Source organism: Scaptodrosophila lebanonensis, unplaced genomic scaffold (assembly GCF_003285725.1).
Source record: "Scaptodrosophila lebanonensis strain 11010-0011.00,11010-0021.00 unplaced genomic scaffold, SlebRS2 tig00000092-arrow-pilon, whole genome shotgun sequence".
In the NCBI taxonomy this organism is placed as follows: domain Eukaryota; kingdom Metazoa; phylum Arthropoda; class Insecta; order Diptera; family Drosophilidae; genus Scaptodrosophila; species Scaptodrosophila lebanonensis.
In genome coordinates this window covers 1,232,896-1,250,600 of record NW_022060566.1, presented here as the reverse complement: position 1 = coordinate 1,250,600, position 17,705 = coordinate 1,232,896, and the positions used below count along the sequence as shown (strand labels likewise).

At 37.5% G+C, this 17,705-nt stretch overlaps 1 protein-coding gene across 1 annotated transcript in view; it reads left to right on the top strand.

Moving 5' to 3' along the window:
* LOC115627316 (LIM/homeobox protein Lhx1) overlaps positions 1 to 17,395 on the top strand; it is a 97,941-nt gene extending 80,546 nt beyond the window's left edge. Inside the window, exons 6-7 of the mRNA XM_030522960.1 lie at positions 15,358 to 15,619; positions 16,833 to 17,395. Coding sequence (XP_030378820.1) covers positions 15,358 to 15,619; positions 16,833 to 17,197 — 627 coding nt within the window. The 3' untranslated portion in view covers positions 17,198 to 17,395. The remainder of the gene's footprint in view (positions 1 to 15,357; positions 15,620 to 16,832) is intronic.
* Positions 17,396 to 17,705: the final 310 nt, after the last annotated feature.

The window sequence follows — 17,705 nt, the reverse complement described above, 5'->3', positions numbered from 1 at the left end:
ATAACTTTTTGATGAAATTTTAATAAATTCGATCCGCTAATAATATAAAGATTAAAGCTATACTCCCAATTGACTGTCTAGCTTTTAGAAATGTTAAAATTGCTTTAACAGTTTTCTACTAAAGTTCAATCAATCCTAATCGGTTATGAAATGTAGCCCAGTCCTATGCTTTATTTGTTTAATTATCAGCAAAGAAATTGAAAAAGAAAACAGCTTTAATTATGTGGGATTTTCGATTGCAATCAAATTACAAATTAGAGACAAACAATAGATTTCTTTTCGAAAAAAGGAAGCAAATCGAAAATGCTGGCTATAAAAAATACCTCAATACTCATTGGTCATCTGGCAGGAGTGTTCGGAAAACGGGATGGCAAGCCAATAAGAGAGTTATGCCCATATTTGCCATCACTAAAAATTAACGGCGCTGCATGCCAAATAAATTTGCCGTTTCACCGGTTTTTTTTTTTTTTTTTTTTTGGCTTATTCGCGCAAATGCATACAATAATAATTTTATTGATTTGGCATACAATGTTTATAGGCCCCTCAGTCTTTGAGTCGTTCAGTCTCCTTCCTTATTATTGCCACAAACTACATTAATACTAGTATGTGGTAGCTGGCGCGCTCTTTAACACCTGAATTTATGAGCAGCGCCTCTGAACTTTGCCACGACAGCGCCTTAAGTGCTGCGCATGCGCAGACGCAGCACAACTTTTTGACAGTTGGACGGCCGGACTGACGGCTTCAAACACACATAATCACATATACATACAATATATATATAAAAGCGAGTTGGCTGTAGAGGAATGCCCATAAAACGAGACAACTAATAGGCCGAAAATTAAAATACAAATAAATCATTAACATGTCTCGAACATTAAACTTAAAACAATGCCTAGACAAGTTTATGGGCCGCCAACGATTTCTAAACGCAGCTAAAGACATACAGACATACTTACCTATACGAGTGCTTATATGTACATATGTGTAGTATGTACGAAGCTTCTTGTATAGGCTGCTCCAATTAGGGTGTCAAGGAACTGGGGGAAAAGCGAGAGTGATCCGAAGTTGAACGTAATTAATGCTAGAGGAAACTTATTAAAGAAAAATATTACAGAAAAATTGCACGCTCTTGAAAGCTTCTCAGAAATTGTAAATGCTTAGAAATGGAAAGAATCGAACATTTAAAACATCTGATGCTAAGCATTTGATCTCAATCTGGAAATTACTTGTAGTTTTCTCATCTCGCGCCCTTCCCTCAGGACTTATATTTTCGATTATTGCTTGATTATTATCAGCAGAGCAATTAAGATTTAAGTGAACACCCACGACCCATCAGCTCAGCTCAGATCACTCAGATCGCTTTTAGCGGTTTTCTTTCGGATCGGTTTTATGGGCTCCATTTGCGCTCGAAGCTGAAGCCAATGCACGTTAATACGAGTATGTCGGTCGTCGGACATCGAATTACGGATGTCGGATGTCGGTCGGGCGGGCGGTCGGTTGGTCGATTGTCGACCCAACTTGGGCTTTGAACAAATTATAAACAAATAGAGTGTATGAGTGTGTGTGTGTGGTTTTTTGTGGGAGCCAACGGGAAAGGGAAATCCAATCATATGGCCGAGCGTTTGTTAATGTAGCGTGCGCTCGGCTGGCGCCACTGCGATACCAGGCCACAGATACCGCCATGAAAACGACCACGATCGACCGCAAGTCGAGCATAAGCTACACTCAGAAAAAATAAGCTACTGTTCCCACAACAAACACAGTTTTGCATTACAAAGTTCTCTTCAAACATTTTTTCTCATAGGTCTGATAGCGATATTTAAACACCACAAAAATTTTGAAAGATACTTTTTAAAAAATATGGAATCATCAGATATTTTAAATGATATTTGTCCATCAGATAGGCGTAACAGCCATAGTATTACAAAGATCTTTTCAAAGACTTTTTCTAATAGCTCTGATAGCGATATTTAAGCACGACAACAATATTGAAAGATATTTTCAAATCAACAGATATTTTAAATGATATTTGTCCATCAGATAGGCGTAACAGCCGTAGCATTACAAAGATATCTTCACACACTTTTTCTAAGAGCTCTGATAGCGATATTAAAGCACGTCAAAAATATCGAAAGATATTTTGAAATCAATATGTAGATATTTTAAATGATATTTGTCCATCAGATAGGCGTAATAGTTATGGCAGCTTGATTTGCAGGGCCTGTTTATTTTCTTATTCACAATTACATTTGCCAAACTTCTTCGAATATTTTGGAATCTCTTAAAAGAATCTTTTTGTACTCGTACGTATATTTCTCAGTGTATAGATGCGTCTGCACAGGCGCAGCCTCGCAGCAACGACGCGATTTGGGGGCGATGGCTGTACAGGTTTTATTTTTTATTTGATTTTCTGCTTTTTGGCATTTGTCAAGTGTCTGGGCCGCGCTCGGCATGCAGAGGCGTTTATTTGTCAACAGACAATTTTGGGCCATTCGACTTGATTTACATAGAAGTTGAGCGCGCGGGGCTTTTATCGGAGCGACAATTTATAATAATTTCTTATTTGTCATGGCAAGCGCACGGATTTGGCTGCGCGATCGGGCGATTAGCATTTGGGTTGCCAGCGTCGTCATCGTTGTTGTAGTTGTTGTTGTCGCCGACGCCACGGAAGTTGACAAATTTGATGGGCACAGCGTGTGGAGTTTTGGGGCCAGTGCCGGTCCATAATCTGAGCTCTGTTGGGATCGACTGGGCTGGGAGCCCGGGGCGACTTAAGTGGCGTTAAAACTGCTGCACTAATTAGTCAAATGCTGAACTGGAGCGCTTTTAAGGGGCATTCTTTTAATTAATTGAGCGGAAATTGTTTGATGCCATACATCGGGCATTCTGACATTTATGGCCAAGACGAGGCCGGACTGTTGAGAGTCGTGAGACACAAGCCAGCAATCGATGCATCAACAAAATCTTGCCAAACTCTGTATACGTATAGTATGTATATAAAAGCAAACAGTTAGGCATAAACAAACAAGCTGCCTAATTATGTTATCGGAACCACAGCAACACAGTAACCGCAAAGAACCGAAAAGAGCGAACAATGGGAAAAGAGGTTCGCTTCCAATGCCAACCCATTTGCACGCCCTCGAAAAACGAAAAGAAACTGAAACCAGCAATTAAACTCAATGTGCGTCGCTCCTCCTCGACTTGTCCAGGTGCAGTCTCAACTCGATAAAAGGGACACAAAGCTGTAAAAAATATATATATAATTGTGGCTGTTTTTTTGACAATAAATTTAAAATATGAGAAGCAGCTTTTTATTTTGATGCAAACAATATAATTGGCATATAAGTATAGAAAAGCAACTCAATATTAAAATGTTCATCTGCATTTAGATTCATTTCTTATAACTAAAGCAGATCATCATTCCCTGTTTATTCCCTGTTTATTCCCTGTTCTCATACCTTTCAGATAAAGGCTGAACAAATAATTTGAAAATTGTTTTAAATGACTTGAGAACATTGTGACTTTTTTGAACCTCCATATTTTGATTGACATATCAAAACTCAATAAGTTCTATTTTGAATTTAAAAATTTTGAGATTTCAATCATATTTTTTAGAAGCATAAATATTCCTCTACGTCCAAGGCTTTTGATAAATTGTAAAAAGCTGGCCAGCTTTTTTTTTTTTTTTTTTTTTAATTGAAAGAGAACTCGAAAATTAAAATGACATTGTTTTCCAATATCTTCTACAAAGTCCATAAAATAATAAGTTGATAAAAACTAAATTTCTTTGGCCCTTCAAATTTTAAAAAGTCGTCCGAAGAAACTACATTTCTTTTGCTTCAGAAATTTGGCAAAAATTTGTTTTCTGTTCACTCTACTACTCCGACCTCTTGACTTCCACGCCCTGGCTTATAAGTATTAAGGCCTCTGCTTTGATTATCATTTTCTATTCATTTTGATTTCGTCGTATCGTGTGTTGACTGCGGCATAAAAATAAGCCGGCGGCGCAAACAAACCATTAAAAAGGCACAAAAGCGGCTAATTTAACGCATTTACTTGAACAAGCAGCCGCAGCAGACAAATACAACAATAAAAGCAACAACAACAAAAACAACAGCAGCAATAGCAACTATAGTAGTGCAACAACAACAACAACAACAATTTGAAGTACTATTGGTCGAGGAGGAAGCCGACAAACGGCGCCTGCGCAAACATGACACAGTGGAAATCGAGCGAATTATAATTTCAACAACTCATCAGGTCGCTATTAATTTTGTTTCAAGTTTGGGAAGGGCGGGGGCCCCCGGTCCGGGTCTGAGTCTTCAGCCCTAGGCGCCGGCTACCAAAACTACCAACTTGCAACTACTACTGGCCATTGGCATTGCCACCGCCACTGCCACATTAACATTTGCCTACTGCTGCCGAAATCGAAACCTCAAATCAAGAAACTGCCGCGTCACGAGCCACAAGCAACAATGCCGGAGGAGACTGAAGACAGACTGAGTACCGAAGAAGAAGAAGAAAATGAAGAGCTGGCCAACGCTGACGAGTGCGTAACACCTACAAACATACAAACATAATTCTAAACTATGGGAAAAACAACAGCAGCCCATGGCAGCAGTAGTAGAAGAGGAGGAAGACCGAGTTAAAAGATGCTAAAATGTTGATAGCAGGGGAAGGCCGAAGAGGCAGGAGCAGCAAAAGAAGAAGTTAATTATCTGTTAACTCTTACTCAGACCAATTCACGCCTCAAAACGTTCAGCAGCTGTTTGAATGTTTGCCTTTTTGCGCTCTCTCTCTCTCTCTTTCTCTCTCTCTCTCCGTCTATCTCTCCCTACCATCCTATCCCCGGCTCCCTCTCTCCCGCAGGACAGCTGTAGTGAGTAGCCATCAATATGTTAGGGGCGTGACGTTTCAATAACGGAAAGTCATGCTGCTCAACAATCTTGCAATAAAGTGCCGCGCAACTGCCCCCCTCTCCGAGAGAAAGAAAGTAGGAATAGGAAAAACAAAACAGCAACTGTATTTGCTGCTGAAAAATCAGAGTTGGTAATACAAACTTTAAGCAACGCGAAAGATTACCAGGTATGCCTAGAGAACGATGCTTCAAAGCGACAGAACCTTGGCTAGTCTAGGGGAGATTTCAAAACTAATACAATGTTTTGTTGCTGTCTCTTGTAAATTGCTTAATTCATTTGAATTCCACTTCAATTAATTAAACCATTTCTACAATGTGGCAACGCCTTGTAACTACTGCCACCAGTAGGTCCAACAGATCGTGCCCTTAAAGGCTGGCAACGCTATGGATGATGAGAATACGGCTTAAGCAAAGCGAGCTCTAGAATGATATTTTCCAGGAACCGGAAATAATAATAATTTTGTTTTTTTTTTTATCGAAAAAATAATTTCTTTACAATAACTTTGTGAAAACGAGCAATTTACAGATCTATGCATTTTAATTTTTATTCATTCTCTTAAAATTTAATGATTAATTTTGAGTTTTACTTTACAACTTAACAAATAATCTTTTTTTTTTGAGCAAAAAAATAAAACTTGTAAATTAATGATTATTCTTTGAGTTTTATTTTTCTGCTCAAAAATTATAATGTAAAGTAAAGAACAAAATTAATCATTACATTGTGAGCGAATGAATAAATTTAAAATAATCATTAATTTGTAATTTTTTCTAATAATACTTATAATGATTACAGTTCCTGATATCTTCTGCCTAATTTAAGAAATTTTAACATACTTGCTTTTATGCTGACATGAACTTACTAGCATTTAGCCAAAACTATAAGGTATGTTCTGCTTTCAAATTCTATTCGAATCGTAGAAACTAATAACTCCACTTGTAACTGTAACTGTATATACTCCTTTCCTAAAATGAATGTCAAATGTAACCGGCTCTCCTCCATTTATAGAAATTCACATTCAAAAACAAAAAGTTTAATTTATGAACAATGTCAAGCATTTACAACGAATATGTACGTAAATAAATATCAAATTATTAATGACTTTGTCACATTAGGGGCCAACACTATTTAGCGTGCCATTGTTGGGGCATTCATCAATATCATAAATATCCTTAGCTATTAGCGGAGCGTGTGGCCATTCGTTAATCATTTTCAAATAAATCAGATAACTTATTGATGGCCAAAATATTTGGACACATTCCACATTTTGTTTACACTTTTCAGCAAGCGTTTGAGCCGCAAAGTTGTTGCCAAAATAGACTTAAAATTTATGTTAAAATAATTCAGTAATGTCGTAAAAGGTAGCTTTTGGGATGAGTTTGCTAATTAAGGTTGGCATTCGCTATATTATTACAGTTTCAAATAAAACTCAAACTGAAGGAAATATTTAAAAAATTGGAGCAGGCAAAATTTGCTGTCATAAGCAACTACAAACTGTAGTATCATTAGGAAGTGATGTTATAAAAGGAATGCGCTCGTATGAAACTGGAGGATAATTTGAATAATTCCGGTATTACTTCTACTTACTTGGCGTCAGGGCCAGCAAGATTTTATCAATAGTTCATAAGGGCGTAGCTTTCTGAATTTAAGTGAAAAATCCTAAGCTTGGTTTCAAAATAAAAACTTCTTTAACTATGGAAAGTATATTTCAGTAGTTATCAGAGAACTATAATTCGATAGAAACGGTCCCTGTTTTCAACCAACATTTTCAAGCTTTTTTTTTCAAATGCCGCCGTTGATTAGCTTTGAAAATTGTTATTGCACGCCCATTGCTAATACAGCCAAACGAAACGTATGTATATACATATATATATATATGTATGTACATATCTGTCTGTGTGTGTGTTATTTTGGCAATTAAGCTTCCAAATACGAATCGTATCGTATCTGGGCAAAAGTAACAACTGGAAACGTGAAAAAGCATTTCAAACTAATAACAAACAAATATTGCTGCATCATAGCGAACTAATTTAACAGTCGCAACTACATGCAGCAGCAGCAACAACAAAAACAATAAAAACAACAACAACAAGAACACAAACAAAAATAACAAAAATATCCAATACAAATAAATACAGTTGAGCGAGCGGAGGAAACGAAACGAAACGAAACTACTCTAAATAAACGAAATGGAGTCAAAAAATAGTAGCATCATGGCATTCCAACTAACTGACCAACTAACAGCAGCAACAACAACAACAACAATGGCAAATATAAAGGCAACACAACAAATTGGCAGCGAGTTACATATTCGTTTGCCATACACATATGTACATACATTTGTATAGTACGAACCACATCAAATCATATCAATCAAAGGAATTGATCGACCCGTTGGTCCGCAGCTCACATAAAAAATCGCACATAAACATTTGGCGCGTACGTGACACACATTTGCAGTCTGTCTGCCCGGCCGATAGAGCGAATGTTAGAAAGAGAGAGAGAGTGAGAGTGGGGGAGTGGGGGAGGAAGGGTTGTGGGGTTATTGGATTGTAGCTCCATAAATAATCATGGGCCTGCTCCACTCAAAACTCGAATACACACAGAAGACTGAAATGGTTCGAACATGGAATTTCATTTCTAGACTGCATTCCAAATAAACAAAGCCAAGGCTCTTCAACTACCAAGTGCTAAGCAAACTATTTACAGCTCTACTAAGATCTAATTAATGGGGCTACTATTTTTTATCTGACCTTAATAGTGGCTAGATTTTCCGAAATAAACGATTTTGTTTTCGCTGAAAATCTTATTACTCGCGGTTTCAAAAGAATCTTCAATTTGGCAGCAAAGTTGACAACATTTTTAAATTTTATTTCACTTCACTTTTAAAACAAAGTTATTACCTGACATCTTCTTTCTTTGTTTTTGTTGAAAATCTTCCTCTTGGCGGTTTTATCAAGATAACGATTACACAAATTCTATATTTTCTTTCAATTTATGTGAAGACTTTTTAACGCAAAAAGTTACCTACAATTTATTTATTTGTTAATAAAAATTAATTTTAATTTTCACAAATTCGAGGCTTTATTTCACATTATGTGAAGACTTTTTAACCAAAAATGTTACCTGCAATTTATTGATTTCTTTTTAATAAAAATCGTTATTTGGCGGTATTATAAAGCGTAAAGCCGGCAACATTTTTGAACATTTATTAAGCTAAAACTAAACTTTATTTCACTTGATGTGAAGAGTTTTAAACATAAAGAGTTGCCAGCAATTTATTTCTTTGTCGTGCCGCTCTCTTTCAATATTGCGGAGTCATCTATTTCAATATATTTCCATAAAATGTTTTTACTCATTTTATTTAATTATTTCCACAAATTCTAAACTTTATTTCACTTTATGTGAAGACTTTTTAACCAAAAAAGTTATCTGCAATTTATTTATTTGTTTTTGGGGAAAGTCTTAATAAAACTTAATTTTAATTTTCACAAATTCAAGGCTTTACTATATTTCACTTGATGTGAAGAGTTTTAAATATAAAGAGTTGCCAGCAATTTATTTCTTTATCCTGCCGTTCCCTCCCAATATTGCGGAGTAATCGAATATAACTCTATTTCAATATATTTCCATAATATAAGTATCTTCCAACTCTCACTATTTATTTTTCTTTAAACTAATCTCTCCCTTCAATGATTAGTCGCTTAGTAATGTCAAGTGGAATAATAAGCCAATCATAAAAATCATAATCAATTATTAATTAATTAATCCAAATTTGTTGTAGAATTCTTCTAGAAGCCCCTTTTTCCTATAGTGTAATGCAAATTGTTACTTAAACGAAGAATTCAGTTTGGAAAGATGCTTGTTTCCGATTTTTGTTTATTCTTAACAAACTCTTGGAAGATAGCTTGAGTGAGTTCTGGTCTACAATCATTATCGATTGATGATTGCATTTACAATTTCGCAGTGATTGTGTCTGATTTCGATCAGATTTATGCTAATTTGTCCAAACTCATCCCGCTTTTGTGCAGTGTAACTGAGAAACTTTGACTTTTGACAGACTACTTGGCCTGCTTGACTTGCTCGTTCGCCCAACGCGCTGAGTCGAAATTATATGTTAACCCTTTAATGGCCGCAAAACGGGCGACTCCCTCGGCGCCCCTCCCCCACCCCCGCCCACAATACCGCAGCTCCTTGAGGCGACGTGTGCTGCTGCCGTTGTTGTTGTTCCTGCCGCCGTTTAAAATAATTTGCTATAATTTTCAACACAATGCAGCATATGATTGTGCCTCTTGTTGTTGCTGTTGCTGTTCGTTTCTTGTAGGAGCTGTAGAAGGAGAGGAGGGGAGGGCCGAAATAGAGAGAGAGAGAGAGAAGGGGAGAGGGGGGGGGGGGGGGGAGAGAGTCAAAAGCGCAATAATCATTTTGTTATGTTTTGTTCCGCTGCCCTGAGCATCAACTTGAGGCTGATTGCTACTACCATGGGCTATTATGTTACGTTGTTTGCCCTTTTATGTCAGAGTCTAACCTATAATTTAACTAAATGTTCGGCTTACACAGCCACAGTCGGCCGTGTGCGAGCCGTACCGCCAAATAAGCCATAAGCGAAGCAGCAGCAGCAACAGCAACAACAACAGCAACACAAAAATTGTGAGCCGTGTTGAAAGTTGAAATTGGAAACAAATTTTTGGCCGTTTGTTAAAGTGCGGAAATAAAATATTAGCCGCTCGATAATTGCGGCGATGCTGATGCCGAGCCAATATCCAAGACCCGAAAACAATTTGGCAACTGCAGAAAATATTTGGCAGCACGCATTACAGTAAACGCTCGATAAACGCTACACTCAGCAAAACGAAAATATTTTTGAAAACTTAACAACCAATTTTAAACAATCCTTAAACTGCGTATACGATTGATTCAAGTACTCTTTTTTTTCGTCAATATAAATATGTTCGAAGTATACCAAAACTAAATTTCAATTACAGTCTAAATTTTAAAATATATTTTAAGTAGGTTAATCAGGTCCTTAATTTGTAAGAACTTTTCTTGTCGTCCTAGGAAAATAAGAAATAAATAAACTGTGAACTAAAACATATCGTATGCTATCATAACATATGGTACAAAGCTCTAAATTATTTATTCAGATATAAAATAGAAGCTACAGGATCTTTAATTTACACAAAATTCTAAGTCTCTAGATTGATTAGTCATGGGTTTTAAGTTTCTGTTGTTGCTCTTGTAAAAAGTAGGCTGCTTCACATATACATATATAGACTATATTACTGGCTTAAATCGGTTACAAATGAACCTACAGAACAACAATCTTAAATTACTCTTAATTCTTAAATACTTTTTCCACGACTTGTTCGCGTAAAACGTTGCTCTAAAACGAAAGCAACTTCGACTCCAAAATGAGGAAACATATTTAAACAAATATCGCTAGATCTAGGGTCGAGTGAAAATTGAATGCGTTTAGGTGGATAGGCCCCATAAAGTATTTATGTATATATGCTTGATCAGTATGACAATACATGGACTCGATATAACCAAGTCTGTCAGTCCATTAAATGCATGCGTAATGAAGCTCCATTTATCGTATTTGAAGCTCTTCTCCAGCTGATTACTTATGTAACGTCCTTCAAAGTTATGCTTTTGCCAGCACTGAGAGATTATTATACTCGCCTTTTGCCAGGCTTTCCAAATTGTGGACAGGCAGTGCCTCCAAGAAAGATCTGATCGATTGTCCAGTCTGCAGCGGCAAAGTCCTTTGCTTGTATTTATCGTAGCCTGCCTATATAGGCAGTACTAACTGTTGTCTGAATTTTGTGAGGCTGGCGCAGGATTCTCATTCTCTGAGCTCTGAGCTCTGAGTTTCTGCAAGATAAAGGCGAATCAAGGCCCAAGGCGGCTGTGGCAGCGGCTGCGGCGGCTGCGCTCAAAAGTAAATATGAAAAACTAAAATTAAAATATACACGCGCAACTGCAATTGAAATTGTTGCAAACACACACACACACACACACACATACTCACACACACACAGAGAGAATTCACAAAACTTTGTTGGCGCCTTTGGCCATTTTCTTTTCTCTCTCCATCTCATATGCATGGAAAGTGGAAAAGCAAAATAATAAATATTACAAATAAAAGAAAAAGGAGTGCAACGAGCAGGAGGAGGGGGGACTGCGAGGTCGAAACTAACGCTTTATACGCATATCTGGGACCCACATACCCACAAACAATTGCCATTTTTTGCACTCCGCACACTTCAAAAACAAAAAAGGGGGGAAAAGGCGAATATGTTGCTGATTTTCTTTTGGTCGAGGAGGGTAAACAATGGAGCCGCCAACATAAAATAACCAACAAAGGGAATAACAGCAACAACAACAGCAACAACAACAGCAACAAATGCAAAACTACTATTGCAAATACATGTTTTAGTTTGAGAGGCGACGGCAATTTCTATTTCTATTTTTATTTCCTTTCCTACTCGTTGTTTATTTTATTTTTTTCTATATATATGTATGTATATAGTGTGCTATATTTTTGCTTTCTGGCGCATATGAAAAATTATGTGACCGCAGGGCCTCGCAAACTGAACTGCAGTTTGTTCAGCGCAAAGATATTGGAAAATATTCGCACACATCCATCCATATATATATATATATATATCTACTTGTAAATATGCATATATACATATGTATAGTATATATACTAGTTTGGTGCGTTATCGTAACAGCCTGAACGCCACATTTTTATTTATTATGGCGAATGCGAATGGTAATTGAAATGTGGGCTGAAGAGTCGGAAAACGCCAAGTGCAGCGATTGTGCAAATACTGCTATATAGTAAATGTAGTAAATGTACTCGTATAGCAGCGCCCTTAACTCCCATTTGATAAATGTGCTGCTTTATAGTATGACGCGGCCTTACGTGGCTCAGCAATGGTCAAAAGAGCGTTTAGTTTATTGCCGCAGACTGAATAAGTGCCGTGCGCCATACTTGGAGTGTTATATTCGAACTTGGCTGCAGTCTGCAATGATGAAGCACGGCAGTTAATGCCGTTAACTGTGCATTCTATATATACGAATATGTATAGGGAGACCGAGCTCGTTGATTGGGGTAAACAGTTATAGAGTCTGGATAGCAAAGGACCTCAGCTAAAACTAAACGACAGGCTCCTCCTAAAGTCGATCTGTCTTTTCATTGAAAGTAATGCAGGATTATATATATATATTTTTATAGCATTTAGAGCAGATGCATTTCTCCAAATTCTAGACTACCAAACCATGCCAATAATATTCAAGCAACTATATATAAGCAGAACTTCAGCGAGTCTGCTTCAATTAAAAGAGCATGGCATAGGAGAGGCTATGGTCACAAAAGCAAATAATTTGTCCGCAAATTTGTTACGCCAACCAAGTCTACAATACTCGTATAATGTCACTTTAATTGGAAGCAAGATGATGATGATTCTACACTAAAAGAAACAGACTTTCCTTTAGATAAGGCTTACCTTACAACCGAATATTTGTAGAATGCAACTATTTGCCGATCTGGCAGGCAGAGTATTGCAGATTCTTTAAAACTTTCTAACTTGAAAATCATAGCTACTTAACCGGAGGACTTTCATTGCGGAGAGGTGCTCCTCCACAAATTTATTCTCGAGAGTGTCGAAACTTCTTCCCTTTTATGTCGTCTTAATTTTACAGTTCCTTGGAGTACAACAAGAAATTATCTTCCCCATATTCTTAACAGATGCACAACACATTATGCATTGCATAATCCTAACAATTTTACGCTTAAATAATGCAAAAAATTATAAATGTGTTATTATTGTGTGTGTCGAGAATGGAGACCAATACGTCATACCATATAAATACATACAAGTAGTTGAAAAAGTTGCATCACAACTCTTCTATAATCAAGACGTAATTTCATTTTCATTACAAATGAAATGAAATTCTGTAACGTTCTGAAAAACTTCTGATTCTCCATGTTAATGGACAACAAGATCAGCTAGATGTACCGCGACAGATCTACAAAATACCTATAAAAAAGAGATCATCTGTTTCTTGTTTTGAAAGTTCAAGTAGATATATTTGTTAAACACTCGGACACTGCTCCATTCTCTCATTCGAAAAGAAACTGCAGGCTGTCATCGATTTGGGAATAGAAAGTGCTGCGCCAATAAATCCATAAAATCTGTTTGCACGATGTGCACATTCTTAAAGGCTTAATAGCTCAATGAAATATATAGTACAGTATGGTTTTTTTGCGGATTGGAATCCCGGCGTGAAATTACAGAAGTTATAAACTGAACATCCGAATATCCGACTCGGTACGCTTTGTTGTCTAACATCGCATTGAGTTTAGACAAGTCTTGGGCTTGTCTCCGACGACGTTTTCAATTTTTTTTCTTCTTTCTTTTTATGGTGGTATTGCAGCAACGCCAACGCCAACAACAACAACAACAGCAACAACACCGAGAAACATACTCGCACATAATGCTGTGCTGTTCAAATCCCAGCTATGCACAGCATGTTACTTCCTTTTGTGCATCCTGCGCCGACAAGTCAGACGCAGATTTTGAAAAGTTCTCAGGCTACGGGGGCTTACGGAACTGTCTCTCATACAGACACCGAGACGCAGATAAGCGCGGAGACGGAGACGGGGACGGAGAGAGGGACAGAGGGAGAGAGGAGTTGAACGCATTTCTTGTATATTTTTTTCATTTTCTAGCGAAATTCGTTGCGGCACAAAATGTCAGTTTATAAATGTGAAGGGCCCACCACAAATGTGTGGCATGAGAATATGCATACATATGTAGATATGTATATTAAATAAATATGCATGTATATGTGTGTGGCCACGTCTAGCTAAAGCGAAAGCCCATCAACTGTATCTGTGTGTGTGTGTGTGTGTGTGTCTGTTAGCGTCCATCCATCCATCTATCCCCTTGGAGGAGCAGTCGTTTGGAGTTCATAAAAGCGCGCAAATTCAAATGAACTGCAGACGCGGCGCTCGTCATTAAAATTCACGCTTAAATTGCCTCTAAGAACAACATCACAACAACAACAACAGCAACAGCAACAACAACAACAACAAACAAAGCTCAACAGCTGTAGCACCAAAGCCTTCTTCTCCTTGCGAACCTGGCCAACAATATCTAAGCAAAATTCATTGGAAACTATTTGCCAAAATATCGCAAATGCAAAAAAGCAAAACGCAAGAAACCCCAAAAATCAACCAAAAACAAAACGCATAAATCAAAAATTTCATTGAGAAAATTTTGAACGAAACAAAAACAACAACAACAACAACAACATCAGTAACAGAACAGAACTCAGTCGACAGACGCAGTAAAAAAAAATCTGAAAATAAATAAATTTTCAGCGCAGAAGATCATTAAAAACTGCCCAAGCAACGGCAAAAAAAAAAAATATATAGTATATACATATACATATATACTCGTATATGAATATGAATATTAAGGCGTGCAGAAAAAACAAAAGACGAGCTCAAGCTGGAAAGGTGCCACTAAAAATTTTGAAATATGTTTTTATTTTATAACTTTGCATGCTGGGCACGAGGCTTCTGCTTCTGGAGCAGCCCAATGCCCAATGCCGAATGCCAAATACCGAATACTCGTACCGTCTACCGAAAGACGGAACCGCAACGATGCAGAACGTCATAAAATCCGCAATGGCTGGGACCGACCGGACCAGTTCAATAGTCGACCGACCAATTGGCTCATACACGACAAGAAAAGCGATCGATTATTTGCAAAAGATTGAGCAAAATATATATAAATGGAAAAATTGGGAAAATAAATAATGCCTCCACTCGCCTCTTTATGCTAATAGTATATAGTATATATCCTTATATATATATACAAGTAGTATATATCCGTAAAAAGAAATTTGCTATAATTATGACGCACTATTTCGCCTTTAAATGGAACTGAATTGGATTTGTTGAAGTTTCTTTTATGGATCATTATTTAAATTATTATTTAAACTCATCGTGCATTATTTGATCAAAATTTTCATTTTGACAAAAGCGCGTACGCCCTTGATAGAAACACTTTTCCTGTACCTCAACCAACAGTCTTTGAAAATGTCATAATGTTGGAGAATTTTTATGAATTATTATAAATATAATAATAATACTTCATCATAATATTAGACAGTTTTGATAATGGTTTCTTTTATTTATTACCACTTAACAATTTTACTTTAGTTTCCCTAGACTTTATATGATTTTGTTGAGTGTAGATCGCTTGCTGCGTGGTTGGCTAATTTTTGCCATTGCCTGACGACGGTAGTTCTCCATAACGTATAGCAACAACAACAATTAGAACAGTACATAAACGTAAACTCTATAAAATGAAACTCACGCAATTACTTACTAAACGCTTGTTTTTGTTGTTTTTATTGACAGGTCTGGTTCCAGAACAAACGGTCCAAGGAGCGTCGCATGAAACAAATAACCAGCATGGGCCGACCCCCGTTCTTTGGTGGAGCACGCAAAATGCGTGGCTTCCCCATGAATCTGTCGCCGGGCGGCCTAGACGATGGTCCCGGCTTTCCCTATTTTGCAGCAGACGCTAAGTTCGAGTTCGGTTATGGTGGACCCTTCCATCCGCACGACGGGCCCTTCTTTCCGGGACATCCGGGCGGACCCATGCCCTTCAATGCGCCAGGTATGTATCTAGGTACATATCTAAACATAGCACACTAAATATTTATGAACTTTCAATTTAGTTTTACAAGTATATGCCCATCTCTTTGGTGTTCAAGTTTGTAATACCCAGAAGGCTGAGTGGTAGATGAGATCTTATAAGTACTCGTTAAAGAATCCGAATCACGATGTCCGGCTGTCTGTTTCAATCACTATTACTGCCACAGTTTTCGACTGACCATGTCAGCTGTCCCAGAAATGATATGATTTAGAAAAAACGTATTCAGTTTTAAAATTTGGGAGCCAAATAGCATATTGAGAATGATTAATGGGTCCTGAATAATGACCATAGATGACCAAATGCCACAAAGTCCGGAATACTCCCCAATAAGAATTTAGAAATATATAGATAGATAGATATATAGATAGATAGATAGATAGATAGATAGATAGATAGATAGATAGATAGATAGATAGATAGATAGATAGATAGATAGATAGATAGATAGATATATAGATAGATAGATAGAAAGATAGAAAGATAGAAAGATAGAAAGATAGAAAGATAGAAAGATAGAAAGATAGAAAGATAGAAAGATAGAAAGGTAGAAAGATAGACAGATAGATAGATAGAAAGATAGATAGATAGATAGATAGATAGATAGATAGATAGATAGATAGATAGATAGATAGATAGATAGATAGATAGATAGATAGATAGATAGATAGATAGATAGATAGATTGTTAGATAGATAGATAGATAGATAGATAGATAGATAGATAGATAGATAGATAGATAGATAGATAGATAGATAGATAGATAGATAGATAGATAGATAGATAGATAGATATATAGATAGATAGCTAGATATATAGATAGATAAAAAGATAGATAGACAGATAGATAGATAGATAGATAGATAGATAGATATATATATAGATAGATAGATACAAGTAGATAGATAGATAGTGTATTTAGCTCGTTTAAATTTCTACATATTCGCTAACGCTAGTTAGAGCTTTCAATAAACTGTTATTTTTTTATAATTTCTTCATAATTGTTGGACTTAGAGCCAGTAAGGACCACTTAGTCAATTTTTTCGTGCAGCATTAGAGAAAAATATATTAATCAGATACATATAACAGGCGTTAAGATCAATAATTTGATTAGGGAATATAGTATTGGATGTGTACTTCGATTCTAATGTTTCGTTATTTGTTGAAACTTTTTCAGGCGGTCCCATGGATCACAGCGGTCCCATACCCATGGTCAATGAGTTTGGCCTGACGCCCGAGTCGACGTTTCTGAGTCAGGCGGGCGCACCGCCCATGCAGCTGCAGACGGCTGTGGGGCCGCCTCCGCCGCCCCAAACGGCAGCGGAACATTTGTTGGCCGCTCAGCAACAGGCGGCAGCGCAGCAACAACAGCAGCAGCAACAGCAACAACAACAGCAGGCGGCACAGAATGCTCAGCAGTCAAGCCAAACGCCGCAACAGCAACAGCAACAAAATGGCCCGCGCACCGCTTCACCCGAATTCATGAGCTCGGCGAATTTCAGTGAACCGCAGAATATGCAAAACGAAGGGCTTGTTTGGTAATATACAAAACAGTTGGCAACGCGCTTGCTGTTTCTCAAGACATACACTCAGCAGCAACAGCAACAACAGCAGCAGCAAGAACAACAACAACACCAATCTGCCGCATTTGAGGAGTAACGCGCGTTTGCAACAACAACAACAACAAGAACAGTAACAACAACAACAACAATTATAGAATGACAACAACTAGAACAAGAGCAACAGTAAATGTTGAAGAGCGCATTGCGCGTCGACATCGCTGCTGCTGCGCCGCTGCTGGCAACGCCGCCGCCCACTGCGCCAAAGCAACAAACTCGCCATCTCGCTTGCACGCGCGCTCTCTCGCACACACACAAACACAGTCGCGCACGAGGCGTGCGCTCGCTTGATTCGCCGCTCCCTCGCTCGCATTTAAATGAGAGGGGAAATGAAATGCAACGCCAAAAAACAGCTGCTTAGTGTTGTTGTTTTTTTAGCTTGGCAAAAATTATGTATATTTTTTTTTTTATATATATACTATAAAATGTGT